The sequence below is a fragment of the Centruroides vittatus genome, unplaced genomic scaffold (assembly GCF_030686945.1).
Source record: "Centruroides vittatus isolate TY-2023 unplaced genomic scaffold, ASM3068694v2 contig_880, whole genome shotgun sequence".
In the NCBI taxonomy this organism is placed as follows: Eukaryota; Metazoa; Arthropoda; class Arachnida; order Scorpiones; family Buthidae; genus Centruroides; species Centruroides vittatus.
In genome coordinates this window covers 374611-393506 of record NW_027122572.1, presented here as the reverse complement: position 1 = coordinate 393506, position 18896 = coordinate 374611, and the positions used below count along the sequence as shown (strand labels likewise).

Genomic DNA, 18896 nt, shown 5'->3' with positions numbered 1-18896 from the left:
AGAAATATTTGACTCTAAGAGGTTTTAACGCTTCAAATTTCCCTTTTCTATCTTAACATTCAGCTGCTATTGGAAAATTCCAACGCTTTTGCCACAAATAACCCTTCGGCACAGAACATCAACTTTAAATTTTGAAGTAGGAAGAGAGAGAGAGATATTAAATTTTTTCTTTTTTCCCCCCTCCTGCTACAGAAAATTAGCTAAGTTGAGAAAACATTTTTAAGTCACGAAAAAATAAATATTTCAAAAAAATAATAATAATGTTTCGCACGGTAACATATGATAATATGCTTGAAAAATTCAGATTAAATTTTATTTATATAGGACCAAAAAACAATTTATCACTTATTCATATAAAAAATATATACAATGTGAACAAGTAGTGGAATTTATAAAGGTTAGAATAGTTATATAAATATTACCTTATCATAAATCTTTCTTTGGAACGGTATAAAAAATATTTTTAAAATATTATTCTTAAAATGTATATATTACTTTATATATATATATATATATAATATTTTAAACATTTTTACCTTCTTTAAACGTAGATAAAATGGGTATTTTATAGTTTATTTAAAAGAAAAATAAATTATTTTTATATACCTTTGCATTAAAGTCATAGTTACACACCCACACACACCGCATAGATATACACGACTGAGTGAAAATTTAAACTACAGCAATTTTAATAAATTAAATTTTAAATTGCATTGCTTTCAATTTTGTTATGTTTCTAGATAAGATCAGGATTTACTATTTAAAGCATTTGCTTCTCTAGTCAATTCATTCTTGCACATTTTACATTCTAGAAATGATGTCAGAAAATGACAGCAATAAAATGCTTACATACAATTTTAAAACAAGATTTTATAAGCTTCAGTCAGCTTAGTTACCTTAAAATTTATAAAGAAAAAATTTAATTTAATATATTTTATACTATCCGATACAAAAAAAAAAATCATTAATGTTACATATTTAAGCTCATTTAGTTACGCATTGTAAGATGGTTTATAACTTTTAAATATCTTTTCTTAATTAAAAATCATGGATAGGTGAGTATAAATTACGTTCTTAAATGATAAACATGTTAAAATTCGTAAAATATAACAAAAAAAAAAAAACCAACATTTAATAAGCGGCGAATGTACACACACAATTAACTTTCTGAAATTCCCTTTTGTTAGAGTTAAATATTTTGTAACCGTAACAGAAACGTCAATCAAAACTCTGAAAGTAATTGAATTTTCAAACTGATATTGAGAAGAGAAAAAAATTTCTATTAAATTTCCGTCGTGTATTTTCGAATATCGAATAAGAAGAAAAAGAAAAAATTATATAAAAACCTTTTACTTTTCTAAATAGCAGTCATTTTAAGTTAATTTTTTTCTTTGAGTCTAACATTTTTTTCTTCCTTTCCTCTTCTTTTATAACTTAATCTAGATGTTCAGACTTTCCTTTGTCAATCAGAATAACTGGTAAAAGGAATGAAGTAATCAAGCTTTGATTGTCTCCGGATCTTCTTTTTTTTAACTTAATTCTAATAAATCAATCAAAGTTAACTATCAGATATTAATTTTTAATTAAACTGGTTCTTAAAGTTATTAAACTTTAGTATCTTCGAGTTTTAAAACTCGGTATCTTGAGAAGAGGAGGAGAAGGAGTTCTATAGATTTTTATCATAGTTTGTTACTTAATTTTAAAAAAATACGTTTATTAACATTAAAGATCATTAACTTAAGTTAATTAAAATAAAAATTAAATTGTGAACAAGTTTTACAAATGTAAATTTTATTAATTGGACTTCAAAAGAAATTTTGTTTATTTGGAATTAAATGTTATATTTGATCAAAAGAACGGCAATTATCTTTCCCCCCTTGGTTTGGCATTAAGTATTATTTTTCTTAAGAAAAATAATTTAATGAATTTGATTATGTTTTTTTCTCAAGAATTAATAAATTTCCTTTTTTACGACCTCATCTTTTCTCACTCTTGTTTTTTCCCCTTTTTAACATGAAAGTAAAGACATGTTTACAAATACTCACTGAAAATAATTACGCTAAGTAAAACTAAACATTTTAAAATTATTTAATTAATGAAAGCAAATGAATTATAAAAGTTGTTTATAGAATTTATTATTTATAATTTAAGGCATACTTTTCCGCATGTTTTCGAAGTTAAAATGGGGTATCTCAGTTTCTTGGTATTCTTTATCACTCTTTAAATTAGCACTTAATGAAAATCATATTGTATTTCCTGTTTATCTTATAGTGTTTCTGTTGACTAAACTTTAAATAAATAAGTAACATTTACTCTTTAATAAATTCTCTTAAGTTATATTTACTTCTAATTATGATCAAATTTTTTTTCCTGAAAATCCCTTTATAAAAGTGAGATACTTCTTAAACTTGACTCACTCTTACTTTTAAAGTATTATATTTTAAACAATAAAAAAATTAGAATAAAAATTTGAAACAGGAATCTATAACAACCAAATAAATCTTCAGAAAACAGTACAGTAGAGCGTTGATAAGTGGAACGTCGGTAAGTGGAATGGCCGGAAAGTGGAACGATTTTCAGTCGGACTGTGTCGTGCTGAATCGAATGTTTTTGATACTAAATTTACTTCTAAAGTATAATTTTCATGCTTTTTATATTCTTTAATATATTTATTTTGTTTGTACAAAATGCAGAAATAATTTTTAACGATACGATAGCCTCGATGATTATTATAAAAATTTTCGTTAGGCTTAAAATCGACAAAAATTCAACACGAAGCGACACGCAACGGAGAAAAATTCAACAGGAAGCGATACGCAACGGAGAAAAATTTGAACATCGGACAGGTTAATGTATTTTTTCGTACAAAGTCGAAAATTGGAACAAATCATTAACTGGAAGGACCCCAGTCCCCAATTGGTTCCATTTATCGACGCTCTACTGTATTACATTTTCCACTCATACATATTTTCCTCGTATATTCTCCATATATAACAAGAAAATAACTCACGATATTTTATCAAAATTATTATTAAAATAATATGATAGCATTTATAAAGCTTTATACCCATTAAAAAATATATCAGCAAATAGATTTTTTTTTTGTTAATCCGTAGCAATAAAATGGTGGCAAATACGGTTAACCAGTAATAATGCCATAGTAACAAATAGTAATTTTAAGCGATATCAATGAACTACAGTAGTAGCAAATAAGCAGTAATAGTGGTGCCTAAAGTATGCTCTCGGGCCAAATTCGACCGCTAAAATATTTAACTTATAACTTATAAATGATAGAAATGGACCTTTTGTATAGTTTATATGAAATATAGAAAATATTTATGGCCCGTTATTTGTCCCACCATCGAAAAAGTTTGGGTACCACTGCTATAGAAAATAATACTTTCAAGCAATAGCAATGCTACAGTAGCATGTAATACTTCAATGGCAGCAAAACAGAAAAGAATAAAGCAATTTTTATAAGTAATCTACACCTAGCCTATTCAATTTAATTTTAGTACTAAAATTGTACAAATATATATATCATAAACTTTACTAAACATTCGCACAAATATCTCAAGCTTATAAGTAGATAACATTTATACTAAAATAATAAAGACAAGTTATATAATATAACCGTGTTCCTATTACCTTCGTTCAGCAGTTTATGAGTATATTACACGTCAAAAAAAAAACTTTAGTAGCAAAGTGTGTACCCATTTAAAAAAGATTGTACGTGGTTTATGGCTTATAAATGCGCTCCGGTGCTTCAGAAATAACTTTGTTAAATGATACAGTATGATATTAACTTTACACAAATTTATCTTTTAATGTTTAAGAAAGGTCATACTTTACGCTCTTTTTCTTTTAAATGAAATAAAATTCTTTATCTGAAAGCTCTTTGTACTTAGAATATATATATTTATATTTTTAATGTTAAACAATTCGCTCTTTTAATAGGTTTTACAAGAAATAAATTCGATGTATATCGTACAGGATAATAAATCACTCTTTATTATCATTATGTAAATCATCGTGGCTTGAGGTTATTCGATATTTTACGTTTTATACACAGTTAACAATCGAAATAGGTTATAAAATTAAATTTTCTCCGAGTTGTATTTATCAAATGACGTTATAATAACCTTATTATGTCGTCTTAGCGAGTTTATTATTTCAGTTTTGCAGTAAAAACGGACATATACATTAAAGTATTGAAACGAATGATACTGAGTATTGTATAAGACAATTTAACCGAAGCATTATCAATGGAGAAGTCATCTGTGACGTCATTCTATTGTGAATGGGACGTAACGTTGACATCACGCTGCTAAATAATGAAATTGTCATTGTGCGATCTGATTGTTGTATACGTCATTTAATTGATATACTAAAATACTAAAAGGCAACATTAGGATCAATAAACACAATTTAAATATTTTTAAATTATGTTACACCCAAAAACTCCGTGTAAAATATAACAATAAACACTATTAATCTATCTAATTGTCAATTTAAAATTCTCTAGAATAATTATGAAACTTTCAAATTTATAAAAATTATTTTTAGAACCGATACTTTATTTTAATTATAAATATTATACTTAAATATGCAATATATCTAAAATAATGTGAGAATTTTATAAATAAATTTTGGCATTTGATGTGATTCGTTAGCTTACAAAGTTAATCTGATGCAATAAGGTTTCCGGTTTCGGTAACATCAAGCAGATAACAATAATGACAATGACGACAATGATGAAAAGGTAATTCTTTCTAATCTTTAATTTATAATATATGAAACTATCTAACATAAGATTTATGAAGTAAGTCACACAACAATAAAATTTTTAAAATTAAATATAATATTTTTAAAATTAAAAATATTATATTTAATTAATATTTTAAAAAATTCGAATTATACGTTTTAGTAAACGTTTTGAAATTCTAATTATTTCATTCCCAGATTAAATTTTATTATTAATTTGGGCCGTTATGGTAGTCAAAGGAATTTGACCTTCTCAATACCATAACGGACTAAATCGGCTCAAATTCTTTCGATTTCAATTGTTTAAACGGAAAAAATTTGTTTATTTCGATTTATGTTACAAATTACGAACACCTGTAAATAAGGACCATTCATTTTCACTTTTTTGGAACAAAAATATATACGAAACAACCTCCAAACAACGGCCAATTTTACATATCCATCAATGGCCGTTGTTCATAGGTTTGATTGTACTTTTAACTTGTTTCTATTATTGTAATTGATATATATTTTAAAGTTAATAACGTAATTTGATAGTTAACGTAATTTGATGTTAATTAGTTACTATTATCATAATTGATGAATACGTTAATGTAATGTAATGTAATGTAATATGATCGGATACTTTCTCTAGATGCTACTGCAGAAAATATTCTCTTACAGTGTAACAATGAATGGAATTACAACCAGATGATATTGCTTAAGTTAAGACGATAACAATTACATAAAGTAATGTAATGTCTACAGCATATCATTTTATAACTAATAATTGTTAATCTAGTCATAATAGATGGATGTAAATGTGAATAGCACATCATCACTTCGACGTACAAAGTCGTGAAATTTTACGAAAATGTAATAAAACGAGTAAATTATATGTCGTAATGATGTTATTATCTTTTATGAAATTATTATAACAATGGTAAATGAAAGTAGAGCCATAATATTATTTAAATGATGATGACATTATTACATATAGAATTTTTTTTAAATATATGATAAAATATTAATATATTACAATAAAAAGTTACTGATACAATACTAAACTGCTCCTAGTGTTTAAATTTTTGTAATGGTCCCATATTTATGGTGATAAAAATGTTAATTAAAAGCTTAAAATGTCAAATTAATTTTAAAAGTAAATTAAAAATATATTTATTAAAATGTTACCATATCAAAGTGATCGATAAAACGAGAAAAAAAAAATGGTCTATAACAATGACACAACGTCATGATTTCGACCGAATGACGTAGCGAGCGACATTACTGTAATGATGTAACAGATTAAAAAAACAGGCAAGTATCGACGTCCATCACAAAATAACAGTTCAATAGAGTTAATTAGACAGATTTTAATTGGCTATTTTGAATGTTGCAGTGTCTGAAGTTTTTTACTGGATAGGGAGGGGGTGTAACAAAAGTTAGATAGCAAACCACTCTAGACAACTCTTACTTTAAGAAGTGCACTCATTGGTAAAGACAATCGATAAATCTATTACCAGTTGATTGAGTGAAGGAATAAAGAACGGAAGTAACTCGACTCTCGACTCTATCGATACTTGGCTTGACATAACTTTAGTCATCACACAAGAGAAACTTCCATCCCTCTTTTTTCTTATAATAAAGTAAATTTACAATTGGTGCAAATAATACATGGAATAAATAGTATCGATGCCATTTCAGGACGGTCACAGGTCATTACACTACAATGGCGAAACAATGGTTGCTAGGTGACGGTAAATATTATTGACATACTTCTAATTTTGACATTATTCGTTTTCGTTTTATTGAAAAAATACAATTTTATTATTATTATTATTATTTATTAAAAATCAATGCTTTTTGTTTCTATTTTATATAAAATTTAACGATGCTTACTTTAATTGTTTGATGAAACGTAATTAGTTTTGTTACGGTTCGTATTCCATTTACAGGAAGGAGTGTTAACTAATCATTTAAGATTCAAGTTGAAGCAGTTGATGAAAAGTTTACAAGGAATAATTGATAGGTAATCGAGGTGATTTAGTTTAATGTTCGATGCTACTGTATATTCAATTACTGTAATAAATATTGTGAAATTAGGAAAGTTTATGTAATGAAACATCACTATACTCGTGTTTAGACATTTACGTACTGTATACCATTTATTCTGAAATAGATGATAATATTTTGATAACGTTAAATATTAATTTAAATTGTAAAATTCTATATTAAATTTTCTATAGATAAATTTCAAGAATAATCAATAAATATTAATTTCAAATTTAAAATATAAATACTGCATTATTTTAAAATTTAAGATAAATTCTATGATGAAATCTAAGAATTTAGAAGCAAGATAAATGATAATTAGAAGTAAATCTTGAATTTAAAGTCATGATTTAAACTCATTCTTCACTTTAAAATAGAATTTTTAAGAAAAAAAAATTGAATGATAATTAGAAGAAACAAGATTTCCAGGAATAAAATTGATTAATAATTAAAAGTAAACTTTGAAATTTAAGAAGCGCACTACTTTTAACATGAAATTTTTAGGAGCAGATTTGAGTGATAATTAGAAGAAAGCTTTGAATTTAAAACTCTATCTTCATTTTTAAAATAAGATTTTTATGTAGGAAAAAAAGGTATAATAATTGGATGTAAATCTCAATTTTAAGACACAGCCTAATTCTAAAATGAGATTTTCGGGAATAAAATTGGAAGATAATTGGAAATAAATTTAGAATTTCACACCCATCCCGCTTTTAAAAATGGGAGCGGATCTTTTAAAAAATAGTGGGGAGATTATTTTCAGGAATTAAATTAGATAATAAGTAGAAGCAGTGCTATCGAAAGCTTGGTATGGGGATAGATCGAGCTTCTTTTTGCCTTTTTTTTTAAACAAATAAAATACATAGAGAATGCTTCTTTATTAATAAATAGCAATCTTAATGATTTACTTTTTTGCTAGTAAATGTAACATTAATTTATAGGGGGTAAGAATTACAAAAAGGCTCCTGGCTGCTCACTCCTCTCGATAGTCCTGAGTAAAAGTAAACTTCGAATTTAAGAGAAATAGACCCTTTCAATTCGGAAATATATGGGAATGCTTCTTAACTTTGTAATAATACGGTATTTAAAGTTGTTATTACTTTTTTATTACATAAACAAAGGAGAGAACATATTTCTGGAATGCATTTTTATAAAAATGTAATGGAAGAATTTTATATTAAATATTCCAAAATATATTGATAAAAATTACTGAAGCGTTAGAAAATATGCTCGATCAGAAAATCCTTTAAAATGCAGCTGAGAAGACAAATAAAAGTGAATACTTTATCCAATTTTTTACAACAAATATTTAAACAGTTAAACGACCTTTGATTCACCTATCTCTAACACTCAATTGTATAGTATATAAAGCTCATCTTCTACAGTAAATAAATTGCATAATACTCGAAGAAAGTATATAAATATAGGGACTATTCAGATAATATTTTATGATAAATAAGATTTTGAAATAGAAAAGTTTCCAAATAATTTTCTATATACATTATAATTGTTATTCAAACATAAGTTCACTTGTTTATTAAGAAAGTAAGTATTTATTATTAATTATTTAAATATTTACTTAAGACGTAATTTTATTTATTACGTTGAGAATTTAATTTTAATTGCATGAAAAGATGTCCGGAAAGGAAATTTATTACTTTACATATTTCTACAATAATTACAGTGGCTGAAAATTAATTTTGACAACCTTTTACTTTAATCAGTTCTGTAGAATATTCTTGTTTAAAGTGATTGAGTTTTGACGATTTTATATAATGAAGATAATATATTTTCAATTTATTTATATGTATGTATATTGGTTTTTTCATAAATATGTTGTGAATAAACACGATTCGAAAGAATATGGTTATCTAGAATGCGTCAAAATTACTTTTTTCTTTCCCTTCTTTCCTTTTAGAAAGTGACTTTTTATAGGTCTATGGCTTTTTCCGGATTCGAGGAAACGAACAATGCTATAGAATTTTTACTGAAAATTCCGCCCCTTGGATGAATGCCAAAGGTTCCTCCAAAAAAAGTAAAAAATAAGAAAAAAAAAATATGAAGGAAAAAATTTAGTCATGTGATCGAAAGGCGCGAATCTTTTCTGAATTACCAACGAAAAGCTGCACTCGGAAAACTTTACCCATTTTTGAGTTAATGGGAAGAAATCTTGGTGTTTGTGGATGCGGATAAAATAAATATCTGCCATTTGGGTGCAGATGTGGATGGCTAGAAGTTTCTTTAAAATGTAAGTGCTCTCCGGACCAAAACATTTTCAGAACTTACTGATGCATTCGTTGACGTTAGATTTTTGTAAAAATTTACTTGATAACAATTCGTATAATATTTCAATAAAAATATATGGTTATGTCAAATTAAATAAAATAATTAGTAAAATTATAAACCTGTTTAATTAAGATGTAAGTTACTATATCAATTTACTTCATTATAAATTAATAATCCGGTATTGTGGCTTAAATTAATCTTCCATATAAACTATAATTTTGTACAGAATATAATAAATTTATTAAATGTGAAGAAAGTTTAGTATGAAAGCCATTGACTCAATCTCTACTTCACGTTTCATTAAGCTCGAGTTTTACTCGATTTCTAGTCATTTTCAACAATCTTTAACAGACTTATGATTGAAGTAATCTTTTTAACTATAAATTACTTTAATAAAATTTAAAATTAATATAAATTTTGAGAAATTTTAGTGCTCCTTTCCTTATAATTTCAGTCGGTTATCTCGATGGTAATATGTTATTGTAATTGACCTCTTGAAGACCACTCGAAAGCGATCAATCTGCAAATTGAATGGCACTTTGCTTTGTGTCTAGTTACATTCGAAGATAATAACAAGATAATTCCTTTCATAATTGGAAAATAAATCTTGAAAAAAATAATTAAAATTAATAAAGTTTATGAATTTTTAATTTAATAATCAATGGTAAACTGAAAAAAATTAAGGTCATTTAAGAAACAATTTTACGACCTTTTGTTCCTTTTTTTTAGCTTAAAAAGTTTATTTTTACTCATAAAAAAGATGATAAATAATACAAATTTCGTAGTTTTTGTTTCATTTCGACTTAATGAACAGTCAATTATTTCCAATTATAATGAAATATTTAAATATTGTGTTTCATTTTCTGACCTTCGTCTGTGGATAAGCGTGTAAGTCTATCACACCTTTAAGGAACTATAAAAATTATAATTTATTAGGAAAATTAATAAAATATTTAGAATACAACATTTTAAAATTACAAGAGCTTACAAGTTAAACTTTAATAAGCCCGTTTGTGTGAACCTACCTAAAATTTTCAGTTATCGCTATTGATTTAAAACAATTGTCAATAATTTTAAAGAATTTATATAAAATATAAAAAATATTGTTTGTAAAAAATAAATGTACTTGCTATTTTTAGAATATTTATGTTTAAATTCCCATTAAACATCTAAAGTACCTTCTCTTCTATATTTATCATTAGGTTAACAAGTTTAATAATATACATTAAACTATATTAATTTAAGTGTAAAAATATACAAACTGTAGGTTTAAAGAATAGAATAAAAAGTCCAGATTGTCATAAGTCCAATAGACAATCAGAAATTTATTAAGGTACAAATGGTATGTTTCATTTGTGACACTACGATTTCTTTAGTCATAAACAATAAAAAATCACCACCTTTCCAGCAATTTCTGACAGTTCTACAAATAGAAAGTTTCTTTATAAAAAAAATAAAGTAAAAAAAAACTACAGTTTTATTTTATTTTCCTTCTACGTGAATGGGCGAAGTATTGATCCCAATGTCATTCATCATCTCTCAGTCACGTGATTTCCCTCCAAAATCGACGTAGGAATGAGAAATGGCGAATTCGGAGATTCACTTAATTGTGGAAATATACGCGTTTGTGATTTTTGGAATCTCGAAGTGTTTTTATACATCTACGTGAACTGAATGTATAACAAATATAAATAAATATATATATAAAAGTAAAAGCTAAGATGCGAATAATCCGCGAAGCGTACATTAACCGGAAATAGCCTAGAAATGAAATATTTTTCTATCTCTCTCTCTATCAGATTGAATTTTTCTGACATGAAAACAAATTTACTCGACTCGTTATAAGTTTATATTTAATTGTAACGTTTACATTTTTAATATATATATATATTTTTTAATTTAAAATTGTTAAACAGGAGTTACGAGATTACCTTTTGTCTTGCAATAGATTTCGTTTGGTAAGTAAATGGTTCTCCTTCGACATCTGCCAAAGCTGGAATGATGACAACACTCGGATCTCGAGTTGAATCCATGTTTCTTACGTTACCATATTTATATTTATTTCTATAAGCATTGTCCCCTTCGTCGGGAAAGAGTTTAAATGTTCCAATTTCTGGTAGGGAGCTAGCCACTTGCAATTCAAGTCTGTTAAACAACTGTTCGTTCTTAACGCGTTGTTTTTCAGCGGGACTATTCACAATAGTTCCATAATTACCGAGCATATCTTCTGGTAATGCTGGACCTCCGAAACGTCCAGGGATATTCATCCTGCTTCCTGGATATACCTGTCCCGAATATAAACCTATCCTGGTCTTGGTGGATCTCGTGGGTTGTCTTCTACCTTCTGGTCTTGTCCGGATTTTCCCTATTGGATATTCTATATAATCGGGATATTCCCTCATCGGCATTATCTGATCTAATGTATTTGGAAATTGAGGGATTTCGTTAGTCAATTCGCTGTGTCTAGCCATTCTATTCATATGACGCCACATGGCTCTCAATTCTGCGCACGATGGCACAGGTTCTGATACTTCTGGTAAATGTCGTGGTATTTGTTCGCTCTGACGACGATGAACAGATACTAAATTTTGTGATCCTGGAAAAAATCCTGGAAGCAGCAAGAACGATTGACAGTAATTTATTAACGCAAACGTCACGATCAAAGCAATTGGCCTGATCGTCGCCATTTTAGTCATTCACTCTAAAACCTGCAAAGAGAAGAAGAAGGCAAAAATATACTAAATTATTAATTATACTATCATAATAAGTATTTTTAAATATTTCTTTCACGATACATTAATTCCCTAAGAGGCATAACCAGATAATTTATCCTCTAACGACGTAATAAATCTGTGTGAGTTGCGATGGTGTACAGTGGCATCATTCCCCCGAGGAAGGCTTCCATCTTGTGTTACAACTTTTCTAGAACATAATAAATCTAATAAAATCCTACGATTATTATAATAACCTCCGAAATGTGAGTAAAGAGAAGTAAATGATTATTTAGTTAACCAAAGACTGATTATCTCTCGTAATTCTGTATTTAATGATGGCTCCCACATTTAACATTAAAAATCCTTACTAAAAAATAATAAATATTATATATTTTACATTATTTAAGCTTATAAATTTTATTTTTTAATTGTTTTTACACTAAAATTATCTCCTAATTTTGTATTTAATTAATGATTGCTCCTATAACTCCTTTCAGAAAATAAATAACATAACTTTATACCATTTAAGCTCGTAAAATTTAATTTTTTTTTGAATATTTTTACACAAAAATTAAGTCTATAATTCTAGAAATGTTGATAAAGAAAAATCCATACGTAATTATATAATTTTTTTGAAAAAATAACAAAAAATAAGGTAATTTCCGTATGTAAATGTTAATATCCGTTTTAATTTTAATAATTTCTAAACAGTATTTGATCAGTTGACTGATATTAATAGATGAGTACAAGCCTTTAGGGAATATATATTCATTTTGACAGACAGTTTGAACCAATATCGGTTGTGTCAATATGAAATTTTCGGTTGTACAAACCACAAAATAACTCACATTATAAGTAATATTTTATAAAATTTAACAAGATCAACATATATAAACGCAGTTTTAATTTATTATTAAACTAAATTTAAATTTTCAAACTTTAAATGGCATCATTTTAATATTTTTATACGTTAAATGAATTAAACTAATAATAAAAAAATTATTCATTTAAATTATATTAACATATATAAAACGATTTAAACTAATTATCTTTATTTTATTATAAATTACACATTTTTATTTATTTAATTTTTAAATAAATTGAAAATAATTATACTTTATAATAATAATATTAATTTTAATTTATTATTTTTTGTTATTTTCAAAAATAAAATCTATTTTTGTTTTGTTATTATTGATATATTTAGAAAATCTGAAAGAAAGTAAAACTGAGTTTCTATATTTAGAAACTCTTACTTTCTTTAGAAAATTGTAAAAAAAAGGGGAAGAAAAAAAATGTCAATAAAAAAGCCCAGATTTTATTTTTAAAATAATAAAAAAATAACAATTTTTATGTAAAATTTATATAAAAATTTATACCGAATCAATTCTTATATATAATTTATAATTATATAAATTTAACAGATAAAAATTTTATTTGAAAATGAATTTTAAAAAAGGCTGTTTTTTTAAAGCTTTATAAACTCGAAAATCATTTAATTCAACAAGAATTATATAATTTATAAATTTAAAATTGATTTTTATATACTTTTTTAACAATTTATTCTTGTTTAAAGATATCATTCTTGCTCTTCTCTTCTTTCAAATGTTCATAACTCTTATCTCTTTACGGTTATATCGATTAAATTAACCTTAATCTTATCAAGTATCGAGTGATTTTAAGACCCCTTTTCAGGTTATTATGGTTATTTGATGTTGTTACAAGAGTAAAATTTAGATAAGAATTGACTTAATATATATATATGTGTGTGTGTGTGTATGTATATTGATTTTGAAATATTTTAACTGAAGAAAGAAAAATATTTTCTACGGATGTTTTGATCTTCATTATTTTGATATTATTCCTTTCAGGATGTTCATCTTATATCATTTCCTGAGAAATGGTCGTTCTTTGTATCAAAACATTAATGTTGTCAACATGTCATTAATATAAACATGCCAACATGTCAAATATCAGAAGACAATCGTTCAGAAATTAATGTTGATAACTTTTAAATATTATTATTATTGTTATTATTATTAAAACTTTAATTAAAATTAAATTGAAAATTTCTTAAAAATCGTGTAAAATAATGATTTAAATTCGAAAACCAATTAACTTTATTGCAATTTATTTATACAATTTTTCGATTGGTGTTATTATATATAAATTATTTATAAGTTTATAAGACTCATTGAGTTATTTACTTTATAATCTGCTTTAATTTTCTCAAACTGTTATTTCTGTTACTCTATTTCTTAATGATAATGAATAGTTTTATAAATTTCAATAAGTGGAAAGCTTTAAATGGTAAACTAACAGAATTTTCTGTAGTTTGAAGTGGAATTTTGAGCAAATATAGCCTGTACTTGAACATTTTACATATCACTGATTCAATTCGGTTCAATACAATTGCGCAAATTCTCTTGTGATGCAGTACAGGTTCAGTAATTAAATATAATTGTTTTTTAAATATCATTAAAATAAAGGTGTTTAATTTAAATAATAATATAAATTTATAAAAAAAGATGTTATCCTCCTCTCGAACTTCCCACAAAACTTGCACATATTAATGTATTTTTTTTTTAATAAGTATTCATATAACTCTTTTTTTAAATTATTTATGCAATTTAATTATTAATAATTTGGTCCCAGAATGGTTTTTAAATGTATTTAATTTTGTTAAGTATAATATCATATATCGCTGTGGCATTTTTCTTAAATAAATAATCAGGATTCAAACTCGCGACTTGACGAAAAATAAACAAAATTTTAATAAAAAATGCTGACGAAAAGATTAAAATATTCATAAAATAAGTTTTTAAAAAAACTTGAACTGGATATCTTGTATTAAACAAATAAAGAAATGAGATTTAACCTCACGACGTGAAGAAAAAAGTACAAATTCTAGAGAAAAAAACTGAAAGTATTTATTAAAAAGTCAGAAAGCTTGAATAATATATCCTATATTAACAGCATTTTCTGTAATTAGAATCCCATTCTATCAAAAACAGCAATTAAAAATCTGAATTTTCTGTCTTTACACAGAAATTTAAAAAAAAATTCAATGATTTTGATGTATATTGTATAAGAAACTTGTATTGCAATGTATAACAAGTTATATTTTAAGTGAAAGAAAATTATTTTTCTCTTTAATTAAACGAGGATGAAAGTATCGGATTATAGAATGTCGAACAATTGAATGACACGAAGTTAAGAACTTTATTTTCATTGTTCGTTTATTATTAGAAGTCTAAATCTCTGGTTATTACGAACGATAAAAGAGTAATTGGGTTCGAAACTTAATGGAAAAGCTTTTGGTATAATGGAACTTGCAAACATTTAGATTCCTTTCAGTGAATTTTTGGGTGAAGTCAAGTGTAATTTTCCAATATATACAGCTCCCTATAGTATAAGTCTATATAAATGTATAATGATCAGTTTAATATGTAAACATATTTATCAATTGAAATATTTCGGTAATTTTTCTTGACCTTTTAACTATCAAAAAATGAAGAATATATCCATGTATTTTACATTTTTTTAAATTGAAATATATATAAAAGTTTTTTAAAAGTATTAGTAAAATGAAATTAACAATTTAAAGATTAAAAAACAAGTAAATAACGTATATAAAATTATTTTTATTGTGAATAAATTTCATTCTGAGCTTTAATTTAAACGTATAAAAACATATTCATCTGGATAAAGATGTGAGTAAAATTCTCATCCGGACAAGGAAGATTCTAAAAGAAGCTATGTTCTTTAGAATAAATACCCGAATAGAAAAATTTAGGATGGATCCGAACCCGCGTCTGGAAGTCCAGAACATAATTTCCTCCTATCTTCATTGTTTTTCGGAGTATAAATATTGTTTGCGCACTTATTTATTATCAATATTTGCCATTCCATTACTGCTTGAGAATATGATATAATTAAGTGTTCTCGGGACAAAAGTAAAAGCTATAGTAACATATAGGTTAAGTATGTCTCATTTATTTACTAACTGGTGCATTCGACGTGTAACCAATGGATGTAGGTTCGCATCCCACTCCAACTAAATGCATTTTCTGTTTGTGAATTGACTCTTTTGCTTAAATAGATATAAAGTTTGAGTATCGTAATGTATATGCCTTTAAAATACGAGATCATACGAGGAGGATTTCGAGGAAAATCTAATTTATTTCTCTTCTTATATTTAATTATAATAAAAATACCCCAGAAAATACATGTAATAAAAATGATTTACGATATTCTATCGAAAATTATAGTTAATAATCATCAAAAATTCTTGAAATTTATAAGAATTTTTATTGATTTGGTAACATAAATTTTTTATTTTGGTCGTAAATTATATAAATTTTAATAAATTATTGTTTAATTTTTTAAAATTGCGATTAGAATTTCAGTTTTAAAATCAATAAAAAAAATTAGCAAAGCGGTTTAATAATTACATAAATAAATAAGCGGATAATTTTGTAAAAAGTTAAATTCTGTTTAAAACTTCTTAAAATATTTATTAATTCTAAAGGATTTTAAACGTCGTTATGTAGAAGAGAAGTTATCAAATAAAGTTTAATATATTTTTTATTTAAATTAAATTAAAATAAATAAATAAATTAAAGTAAACAAAATTGAAAAAATCTTTAATGCCCTTCGGGGAATAAATCGAAATTATCTAATTGTATAAGGAAGTTTTCGTAAAGAATTTTAATTAAAGTGCGTGATTGTAAGAAGAGGATACTAAATATTAATAAAAGGATATCAATCATCAAGTGTGATCAATTTACATCTTTAATAACTTCTAATGTGTCAATCCCTTTAATTAAATTGTCTTTTTAAAAGCTTTTGATGCGTGAATTGACATCGTTAATAGTCAATGTGCGTGTTATAAGAGAAAGAATGGTCACGATCATCACACACACACGAAAAAAATGAGCAAATTTTTGTGATTTTTCTATGACTCACCCGGATTTTTATTTTAGATTTTTAAAAAATTTTACCAAGGAAAACTTTTAAAATTAATTTAATTAATTATTCAACATTTTGCTTCGATAATTTCTATACTTTTCGTTGAGAAAAATCATTATTTTTAGTCAGGATTTTCGTTTCCATCCTCTCGTGATAACATCTTTCAATTCAAACACAAATCATTAAAATGCACTTGTTATGCTGCTATTCATCTTATATATAATATATATATATTAAAATTGTATTTAGTATACTTTTTATAATAATAATAGCAATAATAATTAGTAATTTAAACAAAGTTGATTTAATTTAAATAATTAAAATATAAGTTTCATATAAATATATAAGTTATTATCGAATTTTTAATTAGAATCATTGAGAATGATACATATTTTATTAAATATTTTAGATATTTTATTATCATTATTAGATATATAAATAATTTTATAAAATTTAAAAATTAAATGTAGAAATTTGTGAATTTATTTTCCATTTATCATCCATATTTCATAAGTAATATATACGCTTTTTAAAACTTTTAATAATTCATAATTCATATATTTAAAATAGATAAAAATTTTTTTAAAAAATTTATAATTTTAAAGAGAAATTATTAATTTTTTTCTTAATCTTTAAAAAAATCTTGCAGATAACCATATAAATTTTTAAATTAATTAAATCATTAATTATATTTAAAATTATATATATTTTTATAAAATATAATCGCTATAAATCATTTAATAAAGAAATATATTCCTTATTTTTTAATAAATATAACTTTATTACTTAAAAAAATAATAATATTTAAACACATTATAAGAATAAAAATGAAATTTTTAAATGAAAATTTCTTAAATTTTCATTAAAAATTAAAGCATTTTTCTCCTTTTCACTTTAACAATAAACAAAAAAACCTAATAAAACTGAAAAATAATCATTAAATAAAACAATTGAAAAACTTTTGCAAAAGTGCAAAAAGATCTTAAATATATAAAGTAAGTTGTTATAAAGTCTTTATTTAATATATAAAATGAATAAAAATGATAAAAATTGAATAAAAATTGATCAATTTTTGACACATGTTTAAAAACCAACTTACCAAAGAACAATCAGAGGATGTATAAAGTTATTTTTTTTATGTTTTCTGGTAGGGAACAAAGAGGATCTTCAACACTATGCAGCTAGCAACTGGTCGGTGGGTACTTTATCGTCGCATTAAATATTAGTCTGTCCCAAGCTGTAGTGTTGTTCCACGCCGCCAAGCGGTCGTTTATCGTACTGACTGCTCTTCCACCCACACACCATACGTCGAATGGCGTAGCAGCCAAAGCCAATAGCAGCTCTACCAACTTCATTCAATAACACCGTCGAGTGAAGCTACCCCGTCTTCATTGATGCGCTTTTTCTCTCTCTCCTATAAAATTACTAAGAAAAATCTTCTAAAAAATTTTTAAAAATTGTTATAAATGTCAAAAATTAAACAATTTTTTATATTATTCTATTATGAGAAGAAAGAATGGCCACGCATTAAATTGATTTTTTTCCCTGTGTTTTTCTTCTTTAATGTGGTGAATCTTAAATAAATTTTTTACCACTCTTTTTCTATTTTTATTACTTGACTTAATTGATAAAGTGTAGCGATTTTATAATTAAAAAATAATAAAAATTCCTTTATGTATTCATTTAATTAGTTTAAACGTGAAGAATTATTAAAGAAAATGATGTTTAATTTTCTTCTAATACAGCGTGTAAAAAATATATGTAATGATGTTTTTTAATATTTACATAAATTGATATATAAATGTTATATTTTTAAAGTTTTTAACATCTTTTGAAAGGTGTAACATTATCCTATTAGGCATTGTTTAAAACTTTTCATCTTCTTGTGAGTAATTTGTTTACCTGATCTCATTACAGATTTATCCATTAGTTTATTAAGAGTAGAAAAATTATACTTTTATATATTCGTAGTTTTAAAAGCATTGAAGTTATTTTCTTTCCATTAATATATATAATAAAAAACTTATCGATCTAAAACTTTACACGACTTTGATATGTAATTTTTCTTATATAAAGCTTACAGTGCTTAAAAACACATTTTTCAAGTTAATTAATTATAAATATTACTTA

The 18896-nt window shown here is 25.1% G+C and overlaps 1 protein-coding gene across 1 annotated transcript in view; it reads right to left on the bottom strand.

Moving 5' to 3' along the window:
• LOC136983330 (uncharacterized) overlaps positions 1-18030 on the bottom strand; it is a 39597-nt gene extending 21567 nt beyond the window's left edge. Inside the window, exons 1-2 of the mRNA XM_067280023.1 lie at positions 17866-18030; positions 11013-11789 (exon numbers count right to left, since the gene is read on the bottom strand). Of these exons, the coding sequence (XP_067136124.1) occupies positions 11013-11777 (765 nt within the window). The 5' untranslated portion in view covers positions 11778-11789; positions 17866-18030. The remainder of the gene's footprint in view (positions 1-11012; positions 11790-17865) is intronic.
• Positions 18031-18896: the final 866 nt, after the last annotated feature.